Below are 15,958 nucleotides of genomic sequence, written 5' to 3' on the forward strand. Positions count from 1 at the left end.
TCTGGCACAGGGCCTGGGACACAGGAGGCACTCAACAAACGGACCTCGACTGGCTGGCTGGGCCGCGGCACTGCTCCCTGCTGGTGGGTGAGCGCGGGTGGGTTAGTTCACCTCTCCACACCTCAGCTTGCTCTTCTGTAAAGTGAAGGTGACGGTCACAGTACTGTTTCTCTGGGGTTACCGCGAGGCTGGGGCAACACGGCCCAGAGCCTGGCCCAGGGTAAGAGTGCAACCAACATGGCCGCTTATTATTGCGATTCGTCTCGTATCGTTAGTTCCAGGAGCCGGGGGCAAGGCCTGGCATTGTTGGGCATGGCACTCTAGGAACTGCAGGAGGCTTCTGAGAAGAAAGGGCCTCTCCCCAGCCTGCGACGGCACTAGCACGATTTTCTTTCCGTGGCCACAACAGCTGAAAGTTGTGCCTTCTATTTCTGGAGGTGCCCTGAACATTAGTGACCCAGAGACTGGGCCAATTTGAGATTCCACGCCACGTCAGGGACTCAGACAGCAGCTAGGCCAAACACTGCCACTCAAGACGTCACGGTCCGGGAAGCCTCATGCAAATGTTTCCCAAGCACCTTCTGGGTTTGCTGAGCACCTCCTTGCGCAAGGCTTTGTATATGGCAGTGTGGGCAGTACAGAGTGCAAGCATGTTTCTTAGTTCTGTGGGAGTTCCTGGATAGTTCTGGAGACACCCACGGACCTGAAATTGCCACCCGTGATAGGAACACTGACAACAGTAAGGTGGCAAGTGTTAGGGGCAGAAGGGGGAAAGGAGGACCCCTGGCAGGAGGAGGGGGTCTCAGGATCCTCGGGAATGAGGAGCTGTGACCTGGTTCGACAGCTCCAGGCTTGGGCCCGACCTGGCAGGTGCTGGCCGGGGCGGCAAAGTTTTGCCTCCTATCAGCGCTTGCGATCTAGAACCCATGGAAAGGTTTCCCTGACGCAGGACGGAGAATGACCTGGATTATCCTGAGCTTCCCTCACTAGGTCTGGAAACATCCCCAATCAGCAAGACAATGAACTTAAAGGGACAGTCCTCCAGATTTGAGCGGGGGGCGGAACTGGAGCGTGTTGCAAAGCTTTAGGAAAGAGACTGTTTGGCAATGTGAAGACCCAAGACTCAAGCTGGGTTCATTCTTATGTTAGTTCTTTTGCGTGGCAATATTCCCTGTGCCCTGTGCTGGGTACCAGGCCAGTGATGGACCAGTCAGGTGCATTCCTGGCCCCATGGAGCTCACAGCCCATGACTTCCAGGGACAAGCAAAGTGGGCAGGTGAGGCCAGCCCCTGTCCCCCACCCCAAGCTGATGACTTCTCCCTCCTCTGGGTTCAGAAGACCCGTGGTCTACCTTTGTCTACACCGGGTCCATCTCCCCACTGGCCTGAGCCCCTCAAAGGTAGGACTGAGTCGCATTCACTTTGTAAGTGACCAGGGGCTCTGGAGTCACATAGACTTGGGTTTAAATCCTGGCTTAGACCCAGGCTTGGGGTGGGCTAGGGGGACCACTCCCATTCCTCCAGGGCAGGGGCCTCTGCTAGCTACTGGTCTGGCATAAAGTCTCATGTTCTCTCTCTCTCCCCTCCCTCCTTCCCTCCCTCCTCCGGAGCTGTAGGTTAAATGCAGGATCTCAGGTTCCAGCCTCAGGGAAAGGAGACACCTTGTCCAGGTTCTGTTTCCACCCATTGTTGTCCGAAGCATTGTCTTTCTTCCATGGCCACCTCCTCCCCACTCAAGTTCCTCAGCCCAGCCTGCAGCAGCCCCTCTCACCCTTGTCCGAGCACAGAAGGGAGAGACATTTGCTGTCTTGTCTTTTATTTCATTTTTCAGCCATGTGACTGTTCTACAAGGTAGTGCGAGGAATACATCCCATTTTACAGAAGGGGAATCTGGGGCCCAGAGAGGTTGAGGGCCCAGCCCAAGGTCACAGAGTTTGTAAATACCTCAGTGAGGACCGTAGCTCCGTTCTCATGACTCCCCGGCCAATGCGCTTTGTACCTCCCTGAGCTGGTTCCTAAGGCCCCGGGCACGGTAAGCAAGTGTGAGAAAAGAGACTTTCTGAAAAACCAAGATGCCTTCAGAAGATTTGCGAGGGGTAGATGAGGTTCTTTTTCGAAGCTTGTTCTGGAACCACAGACAGGCTGGTTCTTTCAGGGACCAGCAAGAGAGTTCATGACTTGCCCACCCCAGTCTGCAGAGACAGGTGTAAGCATGGGTGCCCTTCAAGGCTCTCTTTGGGGGCTGAGCTGACCCAGGCCCCGGGGCCCTCCCTGAGTAGGGGGTGGGGGGGCTGCCTTCCCTGCTTCGTGGGGGTGCGCTGCTGGCCACTTGTCAGAGGGAGGGGTGGTGTCAGGGGGCGCGGAAGGACCCAGTAAGGCCTTGCAAGGGTGGTGGGAGGGTCAGGCCCAGGAGCAGCTTCCGGCGGCTGCATCCACAGAGGATTCATAATCTAATCTGAACGTGAACTTCGAACCCTGGCTTTGCCTGGCCCCATTCCACCAAGTGCCGGTGGGCTCCCCACTGTGACAACCAGAAGCTTCCCAGTCAGCTCGCGAGTGGGTGGAATGTTCCCCAGGTGAGGACCACTTCTCCCCAGCTTGGGGCTACTCTCTGACTCTGGCCATGTGCTTTTGCTCATTATTCCCTGGCTTCTGCGCGCCGCACCCCCCCCCCCAAACCCCACCATGGAACCAGAGGCTCCCCCGTGGCCACGTTCCTACGTGGATTCTCATGTGCTGTCAAGCCGCTTCCTCCTCTGGGGTATCCTAGCCTGTCACATGGGAGGCACTCAGAACGGGGCGCCGTGTCGTGTTGGGGCCAGAGGGACTGACTCTCCACCTGCCCCATGTCGAGCGGCATCGGGAAGAGAGAGGACACGGTGATTAACTTTGAATGTCATGTATACCTGTGGCTCAGGTATCCTGGGTGCCGTGAATGGAAAGGGGTGGTAGTGCCCTTGGAAAGGGCATCAGGTTGCTCACTGGCTGAGGCCTGGGCGAACAAGTCCCCTGGGAGACTTGATGAGAAGGAGGCAGTCAGATGCTCTGCCTGGACGACTGGGGGCAGAGGCCCAGGGAGGCAGGACTGTGAGGGACTGAGCCAGGCGGCCTGTGTCTTCACGCAACCAGTCTCTCCTCTCGGAGCCCTGACTGACGAACTGGGGAGGGGAAGGGAGCATAGGTTGCACAGCCAGGCCAGCCTAAGGCCAGGATGCTGGCTTAGTATGCAGTAATGGGTCCACCTTTGCCATTATCCTTCATTCTGTTCATCGTTTGACAATAACTTCATATCCATCATTAGCCCCATTTGACACATGGGTAACAGAGGCTTAGAACCTGAGGCTGAAAGTCACACAGCCAGGAGGCGAGACCTCCAGAACAGAATTCTCCCTGGGGAGGGCAGAGCCTGCAGGTGGTGATGGCCAATGGCTGCTTTTGAGCGCAGGAGAGAAGGTCAAGTGCTTGCTTCTCTGTGCCTGTGGCTCTGGGCCTATAGACACAACCACACTGTGTGGGATGGCCCAATGCGAGGAGGAGACAGGGGTTCTGGGTGGCCCCTCAGCTTGGTGGCTTCTCAGCTAAATACCAGCGTCAAAGGGAAGAGTCTGCCATGAGGCCCTTCCCAGTGCAGTTGAGCCAAACGCAAGAAGCAAAGCCCAGGAAAGTAGGGGCAAGCTATTCTGGGGATCACAGTAGAGATTTCGTTTCAGGCCAGGGTGGTAACTTAAGACTGCTGGTTCTCACCCCAAAATCAACCCTGGAGAAACTATGGAAGCCAAAGGGAAATACGGATTCTAGGAAGTAATAAACAAACAACTGTGAGAACACGAGACCAAAGCCTCTTTGAGCAGATCTGTGGATCTGTGTGGGGGAAGGACAGAGGCTGCCCAGCAGAAGAGGTCGGGGAGCAGATTCAGCAGTAGGATAGCAGGTGGGAAAAAAATCTTCCTGAATTCTGCACTGACCAATCCCTGCCATCACCTTCAGGCGATCGCTGCCTGCTCCTTTACTCATGAAATGGTGACGACAGCCCTACTGCGACGAGGAAAGTAGGTGGAGGGGAGCCTGGGGGACTCAGTTGGTTAAGCGTCTGACTCTCAGTTTCGGTTCCGGTCATGATCTTGCAGTTTCGCGGGTTCGAAGCCTGCGTGGGGCTCTGCGCTGATGGTGCAAAGCCTGCTTGGGATTCTCTGTCTCCCTCTCTCTGCCCCTCCCCGACTCGCACGGTCTCTGTCTCTCTCAAAATAAATAAATAAACTTTAAAAAAAAAAGAGAGAGAGAAAGAGAGAGAATATGTGTTCATGGGCCTCCTCTCAGTGAAACCCCAAAGCTACTTTGTTAAAAAATCTAGCCTGCTTTCTGTGAACCATGCTTCTCCTTAAAGGCTTAGAGATGAGACCCTGCCTGTTTCTGCGGTGACTGGGGCGTCCCTGGTACTCATGCCCGCCCTTCAACCCTCAGGGCCTGACCCAGCTGACCTCTGATGCTTCCCCAATACTGGTTACCAGACAGAGTGACTGATACCACGAGCACTTGAATAGGGCAAAGTAAATAGACCCTTGGAGAGACATCTCTTAAAGAGGCAAGACCATGCGCTGAACAGTATATTCCAACTGAAGCACGATCATTAGAACAAAATGGACCATTTTGGCATAGATTCGCAATATAAAACAAGAACAAGGGATCATAAGAAAAAAAGAACAAATTAGTAAATTGGAAGATCATTTTGAAGAACTCTCTCAGAAAACAGCAGCAAAAGACTGGTAGATAAAAAAAAACCCATAAAAGCTAAGAAATGGCAGCTAGATGTTCATCTGATGGCATCTGATAATAGGGAGTTGCAGAGGAGAGAACAATATAAAAACTGAATGGAAGGAATATTTGAAAAAGAATAATGGAGACAGAATTTTCTATAATAAGTGAAAGATGAAAAGCCTTGGATTTGAAAAGAGCTCACAAAATAGTGCAAAACAGGAAAGATAAGAAACCCTGCAGTTAGACACATTATAATACAATTTGAGAATATCAAAGATAGAATTATACTTTCTTTTCCAGAGAGAAAGAAAAGATCCCGCACAAAGGTACAAGAGCCAGATGGCCATCAGACTTCTCAACAGTAACAGGCACTGATGTTTTTGAAGTTGTAAAGGAAAGAATTTTGAGCCTCGAATTTTGTATCTAGTGAAAGTCTCATTGAGATCTGAATACGAAACTGTCCTCAGATTTACAAAGCTTTAGAAGGTTTGCTACACAAAGACCCAATTTGAAACCGCTTTTAGGGGAAGTACTCAAATAAGAAGAAAATCAATGCCAAGAGAGGCTTCAAGAGATAGGAGAAGTAAAAGTGATCAGATATCTTGGTAAAAAGACTACTACTGTCCTCAAAAAGAAAAAGAAGGCTTGGACAAATAAAAGGAGAAGACACATTCATAAGAACCTAGAATGAAAACTGTATAATTTAGGGGCATTTGGGTGGCTCAGTCCATTGGGCTTCTGACTCTTGGTTCCAGTTTGGGTCATGATGGCAGGGTCGTGGGATCGAGCCCCGGGGTGGGCTCCATACTGAGCATGAAGCCTGCTTGAGATTCTCTCTCTTTCTCTCTCTCTCTCTCCCTCTGCCTGTCTCCCCCACTTGCACTCTCTCTCTCAGTCTCTAAAAAATGTATAATCCAGACTGTGGGGGCTGAGGAAGGGATATCAAAGAGACATAGGAGAGTATTACAATACTTGTCATGATAGGGGGAGCTATAATTACCGATTTGTTTTTCAGCCATGGACAGAGATACATAAACGTGACTAAGGAATGGTGACTGCCTGGGAAACAAACATAGAAGGTATAACTTTTCACCTCACAAAAGAAAACCTGATCTAGCCAATGGAAAGCTGGAAAGGAGAAAACAACACAACAAACAAAAAGTTCAGTAAATGGAAAATATAAAATAAAATGATAGTAGAAATAAAAATAGCGATTACAATAATAGCAATTACAATAGATGTAAATGAAAAAAGCTAATCAAAGCACGAGATTCTCATATTGGGTGAGAAAAATTAATCTAATAATGCAAGCCCTAAAAAGACACAGTTGAATTTAAAAGCATAGAAATGTTGAAAATGGAAACATGAACAAAGATATACCAAGAAAATAAAAGAATTAAAAAAGATACACCAGGCAAGTGAACCAAAATTAGCTGAGATAGTAATCTTGACATCTGATAAAATAGTAATGGAAAAAAAACACTGTCAGAGACAAAGAAAGATATTAAATACCAGTAAAAAGAAAAATAAGCAACTAGACATAGCCATCATGAACGTATAGAACTTACTAGTAATACAGTTTCATAGCACATCAAGGAACAACTGACAGCCACAGGAAGAAACACACAAATCAACAATTGTAAAAGTGGATTTCATTGCAATCATTTTTGAAACTGATAGATCAAGTAGAGAAAAATAAAGCAGAATATGTGAAGAACCGAATAGTATAACTATGAAGACTGAACTTACATCATACAAGCTTGAAGTGACATTGCTGTCTCTAGAGAATCCTGCACTGAACACATTCCTTGTAGGCAGAGGGACCATTTATGACCATGAATAGAGGCCATCACTGTGGTCTCAATAAATTCCAAAGGATCAATATCATACAGACTGCTTTTGACCATCACGAAATAAAAGTAGAAATAAAAAAATAAGCAGCTAAAACATCATATGTATTTGGAAAGTAAATAACATATTCTTATTGAGTTAACTCTTGGATTTAAAAGAAAATTATGGGTCGTTTGGGTGACTCAGTCGGTTGAGTGCCCGACTTCAGCCCAGGTAATGATCTCGCGGTTTGTGAGTTCAAGCCCCACATTGAGCTCTGTGCTGACAGCTCAGAGCCTGGGGCGTGCTTCGGATTCTGTGTCTCCCTCTCTGTCTGCCCCTTCCCTGCTCGTGCTCTGTCTCTCTCTATCAAAAAATAAATAAACATTAAAAAAAATTTTTCACTAAATAAAAAATAAAAGAAAAGCATAAAGGAGTATAAAAAATGTTTAAAGCTGAAGATATGAAAATACTACATATAAAATTTTGTAGGATGTGGTTAAAACTGTGTATAGGGGCTCCTGAGTGGTTCAGCCAGTTGAACGTCCGACTCTTGACTTCGGCTCAGGTAATGATCTTGCAGTTTATAAGACTGAGCCCTGCTTCAGGCTCTGCACTGACATTTCAGACCCTGCTAGGGATTCTTTCTCTCCCTGTCTCTCCATCTCTCCCCACGCATGCTCTCTCTCCCTCTCAAAATAAATAAATAAACTTAAAAAAACTGTATATAGAGCACACTTTATATCTTTAAACATGTTTATCAAGAAATAAGAAAAGTTAAACATAACAGGCTTAGCACCCAGCTCAGGAAGTTACAAAAAGAGGCACAGAGGAAAACAAAATAAACAAGGAGGAGAGAAATAATTTAAGAGGACAGAAATCAATGAAATGGAGAACAACAGAAGAGATTAATGATCCAAAAGCTGGTTCTTAACAAAGATTAATAAGATAAACGGATCTTTAGCAAGGTCAAGAAAAACAGAACGAAGACACAAATAAATTCAGTATGGAATACAAAAGGGGAAATAACCATGAGCACAAAAAAGATTTTAAAACAATTTTAAAACTTTACCTGCAAATAGGTACTAGTAAATTTGAAAACCTAGATGAAACGTCAAAAGGTCTGGAAAAATATAGAAATCCAAAACTGGTACAAGAAGACACAGAGAAATTGAAAAGGGGGCCGAAGAGCCCCCTCCCCAAACCATCCAGACTTAGATGAAAGCAGGACTTCTAAAGGAGAGGAAAGCCTTCTCTAGGCCAGTAATAACCAACTAAAAAATGTAGTAAAAGTAAGGCACCATTCGTGATAACAACAAAACCAGGAAGCATCTAGAAAATAATCAAGATTATATGACTCCTATGCAGAAAACTTAAAAATGCTAGTAAACACGGTGGATAATTTGAATAGATGATTTAATAGTACAAAAATCTTTGAGTAGGTGATTTAATATTATAAAGTCAATATCTTCCTAAGTTAATTTGCAAATTTAATCCAAATTCCAGTTGGGTTTTGGAAGGATTTCATAAACTTGCTTTAAAATGATCTGGAAGAATAAAGGTCCACAAATAGTTCAACCTTGAAAAAGAATAGTTCCCTTGAGAGTACTTGCCTCATTAGATACTAAGACATACAAAAATGCCATATTAATGGACACAGTGTGGGAAAGTTCAAAAACAGACAAACAGATTAAAGGGATAGATTAGTAGGCTGAGACACAGACCTTAACATACAATAAATGGAGAGAATATAATTGCTTAGCAAGTTGATGTCATGAAAAGTGGCTTCTTATATGGAAAAAAATAAAATGATCCCTCTCTAAAACCACACACAAGGTAAAAGATTCCACATACATAGAATCAGAAAATGTAGGGAAATATATCTGTAACCTAGAAGACTGGAAAGACATCTTCAACAAAACTTGAAAACACACCAGGATTAAGGACTTCTAGTCAATGAGGGGGCAGAGTTAGTAGATGGCAGGCTGAGAGAAATGTTTAGTCTCTAAATCCAACACGGGGTTGATATCTTGGACATACAAAGAACCACTGCAAATCAATAAGAAAAAGAAAAGACAGCTATACCAACAGAGAAAAAGGGCAACGGCTATGAACAGGCAATTTACAAAAGAGGAAACTTTAAATGTCTTATTAAAACAACAGTGAGACACCACTGTTGGACTGATGAAGATCAGAAAGCTGAATAACACTAGGTGTAGATGAGGATGTGGGAATCAGGGATCCTCATGCACTGCTGGTAGAAGTGTAGACCATGGCAGTGCTGGGTAAGCCGAAGGGTATGCATACCCCTGTGAGCCAGCAATTCCATGTCCTGCTGTATATTCCAGAGAAATGTTCACACAAGTCCAAAGGGGAAAGGCATAAGAATAGTCATTGCATTTCTGATGGTGGGGATGGGGGTTGGTTAGAGGCAAGCTGGAGGTTCTTTTCTGGAGGAGTAAGTAGGTAAAGGATGTGCAGGATGACCAACTCATCCTAGTGGGACCAGGATTTTCCCCATTTTATCACTTAGAGTCTGTGTCCCAGGAACCCCCTGGGTTCTAGACGAACCAGGCTGGAGGAACACCCTGATATGTGTTGGATGGGCCCATAGAGTACTGAGCAGCAGGTAGAAGCAACAGATTAGTGAGGCAATGTGGATGGAACTCAAGAATCTTACACAGTGAAGTAAAGTAAAATCTATTTAAGTAACATTTTACTTTAACAATGCCATTTAAGGAAACAAAATTACGTACTCAAAAATTTGTGTCAGAACACACAAGAAACCAAAAGATGCACGTTAAGCACATTACTATGGTTGTAGATGGAGGGAAGGAATATGGGGATAAAAGAGAATGACACATCCACGATACATGCAAACATACATCAAAACCAGAGCACGGTTGTAGGAACACTGAGATAATGCACCATAAGCAGGGGCACATGATTTACTCGACTCTCTAAGCCTGAGGTTCAAAAGAACCTTTTGGGGGAATCTCTCCCACCGTGTCTCCCCGCGGAAGTCCCTGAGAAGGATCTGGGTGGAAGGGAATGCGGGGCCAGTGGGCTCCTCGGTTGGGGCTTGAGTTGCTCCCCAGGGCATCCTACCTCGTCGAAGTCAGCCACATCTTCACGGTTCTCCAGCACCCGGGAGTAGAAGGACTGCCCTGGGTAGGGAAAGAAAACAAGAAGCTTGGGGTGAGACCTCCCCACCTGGCAGTCACCACTGCAGCATTTCGATTCGCACGGCACCAACCAGGGGCCCCAGGTCTTGTGCTGCACTCTCCAGGATGTGGCAAGTTCCCGTGTTGTCTCCCCTGACCGCCTCGGGAGCCCTGCGACACAGGCCTAACTGCCATCAGCTCCATTTTACGAGTGGCAACACTAAAGTAAAAAAGGCCCGGGCTGGTCAGAGGTAGACATGAGAGGGGACCCGGGACTCTTTTCTCCAGCTTGCCGCTCTCCCGGTGGCTTTCTTGGCCCTTTGCTGTCCCCTTGGCTCCGCTGGCTCTCCCTGGCCTGCGGCTGTCCTGAGCAGAAGCCTGGTCCCCGGGGCCGTGGGCGCCCTGCCGGCCGGCAGCCGCCTCTGCGACCGTGTCCGCAGCCAGGCCCGGGAGCTGCTGCGCAAGCCAGGCCCCCCCACGACCAGCCACATCCCACACCTTCTTCCCCCCAAAGCCAAGGGCCTTCACCTTCCCCGGCTCTCTCATTCATGGTCCCGTGGGCCTTGGACCGGAAAACCTCTGGGGCTTTCTCCGCCGTGCCTCCCCCCCCTTTCCCCACCGGCCCGGGGTACCAGCGAGCGTGATATGGACCCGCATTTTCCCAGACTCCGGCACCCCACATCCATAAGCCACCTGCCAGGGCAGAAGCAAAGCTGCCCGCCCTTCTGGCCCATCCAGTCAGAACCGGCCCTGTTTCCGGAAGAACCGGAACCGGGAGAGAAGGAGGGCAGGTTGGGGGGCCTGGGGAGGGCGAATGTGTGCGGCGCGTGGGCCAGCTCGGTTTGCTCTGAGAGACGTTCACTGGAGTCTACGATGTACCAGGCTACCCCCTGGAAACTCAGGATAAAGGGGTGGATGAAATGCACAGATGGTCTAGTAGGAGCTGGAAGAGGCTGCCGGTTCAATGCCACAGAACTCATACCGCAAGGCACGATTTTGTGTGAGCTGGAGAGTGGTACACGCAGGGAGGCTAAATATTGGGTTTTTTTGGGGGGGGAGGGTTGGTTTTTGGTGTGTGTGGGGTGGAGCATGTGGGAAGGATGTGTAATTTCTGAGGAGAAACCCAGAGATAGGGGTATTAGAAAGAAATGATTATCGTCTGTCAATTGCACACCAGCGGGGGGAAGAAAAGGTAGCACGTGTAATAACAGGATCCTGTATACAACTCCCGCACCCCCAAAGACCCAAACCAAGGTATTTTATCTGTGAATACGCAGAGATCTCAAACCATTAAAAATGGTCCCCTCGGGCTAGCAGGGGGAAGAAGAGATTGAAAGCAGCATACTTTGACCTTTCACCATACACGCTTAAGTTCGAATTTTTTTTCCATGACTGTGCTTTACTTTTGAAATTGAAAGAAAGATGCTTTTATTTTCTTAAAAAAATGCTTTTTAATCCTTATTTTTGAGAGAGAGAGAGAGAGAGAGAGAGAGAGCCAGAGTGTGAGTGGGGGAGGAACAGAGAGAGAGGGAGACACAGAATCCAAAGCAGGCTCCAGGCTCTGAGCTGTCAGCCCAGAGCCCGACGCGGGGCTTGAACCCGCAAACTGTGAGATCATGACCTGAGCCGAAGTCGGATGCTTGGCGGACTGAGCTACCCAGGTGCCCCCCCCCCCGCAAAAAATGCTTTTAAATCCCCGCCAACCTAAATCAGTGGTCCATGTCATTGAAGGGCTGTCTCAAGGTTGAATTCAGCCCCCCACTCTGAGGCCTAGTTCTGGTTCTGAAGGGCAAGCTGGGGAATCAGGAGAGGACTTGGCAATGGAGAGGGGGTGCATGCAGTGACCCAGCATGGCCAGCACCAGGCCACGGGGTACTGGAGTGAGCCCCCTCTGACCCTGCACTGTGCTGGGGCTCAAACCCTGGGAACCACTTCTCTCCCCTGGCCTTGGCTGCCTCACTTCCAGGATAAGAAGGTTGGTACAGAGATCTCCAGGGCCTGCCTGGTTTTTAGGAGCCAGTCTGTAGCTACTCCCTGACAAGAGGGAGGCTGGGGGTGTGATGTCAGAGGCAGGTGCATGGTCTGAGGAAGAATGTGTGTGTGTGTGTGTGTGTGTGTGTGTGTGTGTGTGTGTTTGGAAGATGGGCATATTGGGGAAGGGTTGCATCTCAGATAATGAGGAAGAAGCTGTAAAGCAGAAGCTACAGAAAATAGATGTGAAGTAGACAGATGGGAATAAAGACTCTCTAGCACTAGCTAGGGACAAAACAAAACAAAAAACCAAAAAGAAAAATCTTAACAACGAACCCCAAGGCAGCCAGGGGAGGACAGGGAAACCTGAGAGATGGTGCCTGAGCTTCTTGTAATTGTCCCCACAGGAAACATCCAATATAAACGGAGAATCGGGTGAGCATATGTGTGCACTGGGGCTCCCCCAAGGACCCGCCTCTCTGAATAATCAAAGGCCTCTTCATCCTAGAAGATCGTAATGAGCCTGTACCTGGCGGTATTCAAGGGTTTCCCGGAGCGAAAACCAAGCAGCCCAGCCGGAGCAGAGGCAGGGAGGGACAGTCCAACATGTGCATGAAGCCACGGAGGCTCAAACCCATCCCTCCTTGCGTATTTCCTACAGCCTTGTTAGAGACGACGTAAAACACGGTGACATTAGCCACTGCAGAATTTATACATCAGGGCTCTGTTTCAAAATGCAGGAAAACCTCATTGCTTCCGGCTCTGGGGATTTAAATGTAGTGAATATTGTCAAACAGGATGAGCTAAATTCTACCTCTAGATATTAAAAAAAAAAAAAAAAAAAAAAAAAGTATTTAAAAAAGGTTTGCTAAGACAACCGAATCAATTGTACAGGAACAGAGTGCCCTTAGGCATTTTTGAAACGCCATCTTTTAGGAGGTTCTGTACAAACGGTGGCAGGGATCATTCCTGGGGTCCTTTGCATTCATTAAGACAGAGCCAGGGACCTCTTGTCACCCCTTCCAAGTCATCAGTGGGGATTACTAACCCTGTCTCTCCTTTCAAGCTCCTTTCCACTTAACCATCTACTCCATTCAACACCAATCCGGTTGACATTTCAGCTCCATTTTAAATGGCTTTGAGACAAAACCATTTAAAATCCCAATATCCAATCACCTTTCTTGCCACAGAGAAGATTGAGAATGAGGCTTGGGAGAAAGAAAATAGCCTGTTCCTTGCAGCAAGGAGGCTTTGCGGCTAGAGCGAGCTGGAGATTACGTGGGGAAAATTGAAGAGCACCCTCCCTTCCTTCGGAGGCAGCTGCTCCTGGGATAGCGGAGCTGTTTGGTTTGGAAAAAACTCCTCTCTGAGTCAATAAATGAAGGTTGAGTGGTTGACTCTGTGTTCACGACTATAATAAGTGCCATGGCATCGGATACACCCAGATGGAGGGACTCAAGAGTCCAAAGCTTAATAAAAGTATCTGGTATGTCATTTGCCTTGGAAGATATCCCTCCTGCACTTCACCGAGATGAAGGTGAGCTCAATTCTTGTCTCATTTGCAGGATGGAGTGCTCTGCTAGGCTTTCACGTGATGCCACTTACGGGTACAAATGCCTCATTGGCACTGAACAGCTCCCTCTTCCAGACAGTTGACCTTGCTAGAGGCAGACCTTGAGAAAAGGCAGGTATATAGGGACTGGGTTGTTAGCTGGGGTGCATTCAGTCACTCCCACGTGCCAGGGGGTCTTCTCCTGCTGTGTCAGTGAGGCCATTCGGCCCTGGAGGAAGGGGTGGGGATCTACAAAGATATTTCGTACAATCCGGGAGGCGGACGGGTCAGACGCGTAAAAGGCTACTATACAAGACAAAATGTCATCACTGGCGTGCGCAAAGTATGAATAAAGTGAGCCTACAGGAAAAGGAGCAAAGAGCTCAGCTTAGCAGATCAAGGAAGACATTGGGCCTTGACTCTGGGGAGATGGGAGAGAGAGAGGGACGTCCAGGCAGAGAGGACAGTGTGAGCGGAGAACGGAGCCCTGAAGGAGCAGGACACAGGACAGGCGAGTTCTGACGGCGAAGGGGAAAATGAAAAGCGTCACCCCACCTCGGGGTGGGGTGGTGGACCATCTAAAGGGGAAGGAGAATGTCCTGAGGACAAGCTTCAGGGACATCATGGCCTGTACCCATGCCTGGAGCTGGCGGTTCCACGCCACGGAGTCTTAGAGTTATCATCTATAAACTGGGGACAACTGTCCTGGACCAGCCTGCATCCTGGAACTGGAAACTGAAGCTCAGTAAAGCGTCAAGTCCCTTACAAGCACAGGGGGTCACAGGATAGTGGTAAGGCTCTTCGGGGAGACATTCTGAGTTCAAACCCCAGCTCTACCCCTTGTTAGCCATGCGCCCTTGAAGAAGTTAGCCTTTCTTCGTTAGTTTCCTCATCCCTAAATTGGAGCAAAAGATAGTGCGTGCACTCCTGGTACATAGTTCATCACCCAATAAAAAATGGCTATTATTCCATTAAAGGGTCCTGTTTTTCTTTTTGACATTTAAGTTATGTCTTAAGTATAAAAATGGTCTTTTCTACTGTGAATCACATTGTGTAGCTTTTTTTAGTCGTCTATAATCAGAAACAATTTTCTTCCCAAGCTATGTAATATTTTTCAAGTTTTAGATATTTTAGGTATGATTAGCTTCTTTTTTTTTTTTTTTAACGAGGTACAACTTACATTCACAGATCTTAAGTGCACAACTCGGTGAGTTTCAATAACTGAATACATCTGTGTAATCATCATACAATCAGGATATAGAACATCGCCATTTCCTCAAGATGCTCTCTCACCCCGTTTTCCAATCAGTCTCTACCCTCCATAAGCAGCCACTGCTCTGACTTCTATCACCAAAGGTTAGTTTTGCCTGTTTTAAACTTTATATAAATGGACTTATACAGAATGTACTTTTTTGTGTCTCGCTTCTTTCAGTCAATGTAATATTTTTGTGATTCATCCATGTTGTTGATGTATCAGTAATTCATTTATTTTTATTACGGGGTCATAGTCTGTGTGTGAGTATTCTTGCCTTGCTAGTGATCTTAATGTTCAACGTTTCAGGATTAAGTAGGATATGAGCTGGATTTTTTAAAGTTTATTTATTTATTTTGAGAGACAGAGAGAGAGAGAGCAAAAGCAGGGGAGGGACAGAGAATCCCAAGCAGTCTCCATGCTGTCATCATGGAACCTGAGTTGAAACCAAGAGTCGGATGCTTAACCAACTGAGCCACCCAGGCACCTCTAGCTAGCTGGATGTTTTCTGTAGTTACCCTTTATTAGATTGAGGAAGTTCCCCCTTACTCCTAGTTTGCTGAGCGTTTTATCATGAATAAATATTGGATTTTGTCAAAAGCTTTTCTGTATCTTTTGGTGGTTTTTCTCTTGTATTGTGTTAATATGGTGAATATGTTGATTAGCTTTCTAATTTTATTTTTCTAATGTTGATTTATTTTTGAGGGAGAGAGAGAGAGAGAGGGAGGAAGCATGAGCGGCAAAGGGGCAGAGAGAGAGGGAGACACAGAATCTGAAGCAGATTCTAGACTGTGAGCTGTCAGCACAGAGCCTGACGTGGGGCTTGAACTCACAAATCGCAAGATCATGACCTGACCTGAAGTCGGACACTCAACCGACTGAGAACACCCAGAAACTGATTAGCTTTCTCATTTTAAACGAACCTTGTATCCCTGGGATAAAATTCACTTGTCATGATGTGTCATCCCTTTCGTGGATGGCTACTCAACTGACTAATATTTTGTTAAGGATTTTACATCCTTGTTCATGAGGGATATTGGGCTCTAATATTCTTTTTGTATAAGGCCTTTATCAGGGTTTGGTATCATAAAATGAGTTACAAAGTGTTCTTCCTTCTCTATTATCGAGAAGTTTGTGTAAGATTAGTATCATTTCTTCCTTAAATATTTTCTAGAATTCACCAGTGAATTCTATCTAGACCTAAAGCATTCTTTATGGGAAAGCAGTGTACCATCACAATCGCCATCATTTTTATTTTAAATTTCATGTCTTTAATAGATCCTGAACTATGTGTCAGTTTGGCAAGTGTTTTTTTCAAGGGATTTGTCCATTTCATCTGAGTTGTAGACACTTATTGAGATACAGTTATTCGTGGTATTTTCCCATTTTCTTTTTAATAAAATGATATCCCTTTTTTTCATTCCTAATATTGGTA

The 15,958-nt window shown here is 46.8% G+C and overlaps 1 protein-coding gene across 5 annotated transcripts in view; it reads right to left on the reverse strand.

The window, feature by feature from the left end:
- OTOF (otoferlin) overlaps positions 1-15,958 on the reverse strand; it is a 90,640-nt gene that overhangs the window by 65,410 nt on the left and 9,272 nt on the right. For 4 of the 5 annotated variants that reach the window (XM_040496255.1, XM_040496258.1, XM_040496256.1 and 1 more), the window contains exon 2: positions 9,693-9,751. The exons of the other annotated variant lie outside the window; for it this stretch is intronic. In XM_040496255.1, coding sequence (XP_040352189.1) covers positions 9,693-9,751 — 59 coding nt within the window. The remainder of the gene's footprint in view (positions 1-9,692; positions 9,752-15,958) is intronic. 5 annotated transcript variants of the gene reach the window in all.

The sequence above is a fragment of the Herpailurus yagouaroundi genome, unplaced genomic scaffold (assembly GCF_014898765.1).
Source record: "Herpailurus yagouaroundi ecotype Mexico unplaced genomic scaffold, PumYag 188, whole genome shotgun sequence".
Classification (NCBI taxonomy): Eukaryota; Metazoa; Chordata; class Mammalia; order Carnivora; family Felidae; genus Herpailurus; species Herpailurus yagouaroundi.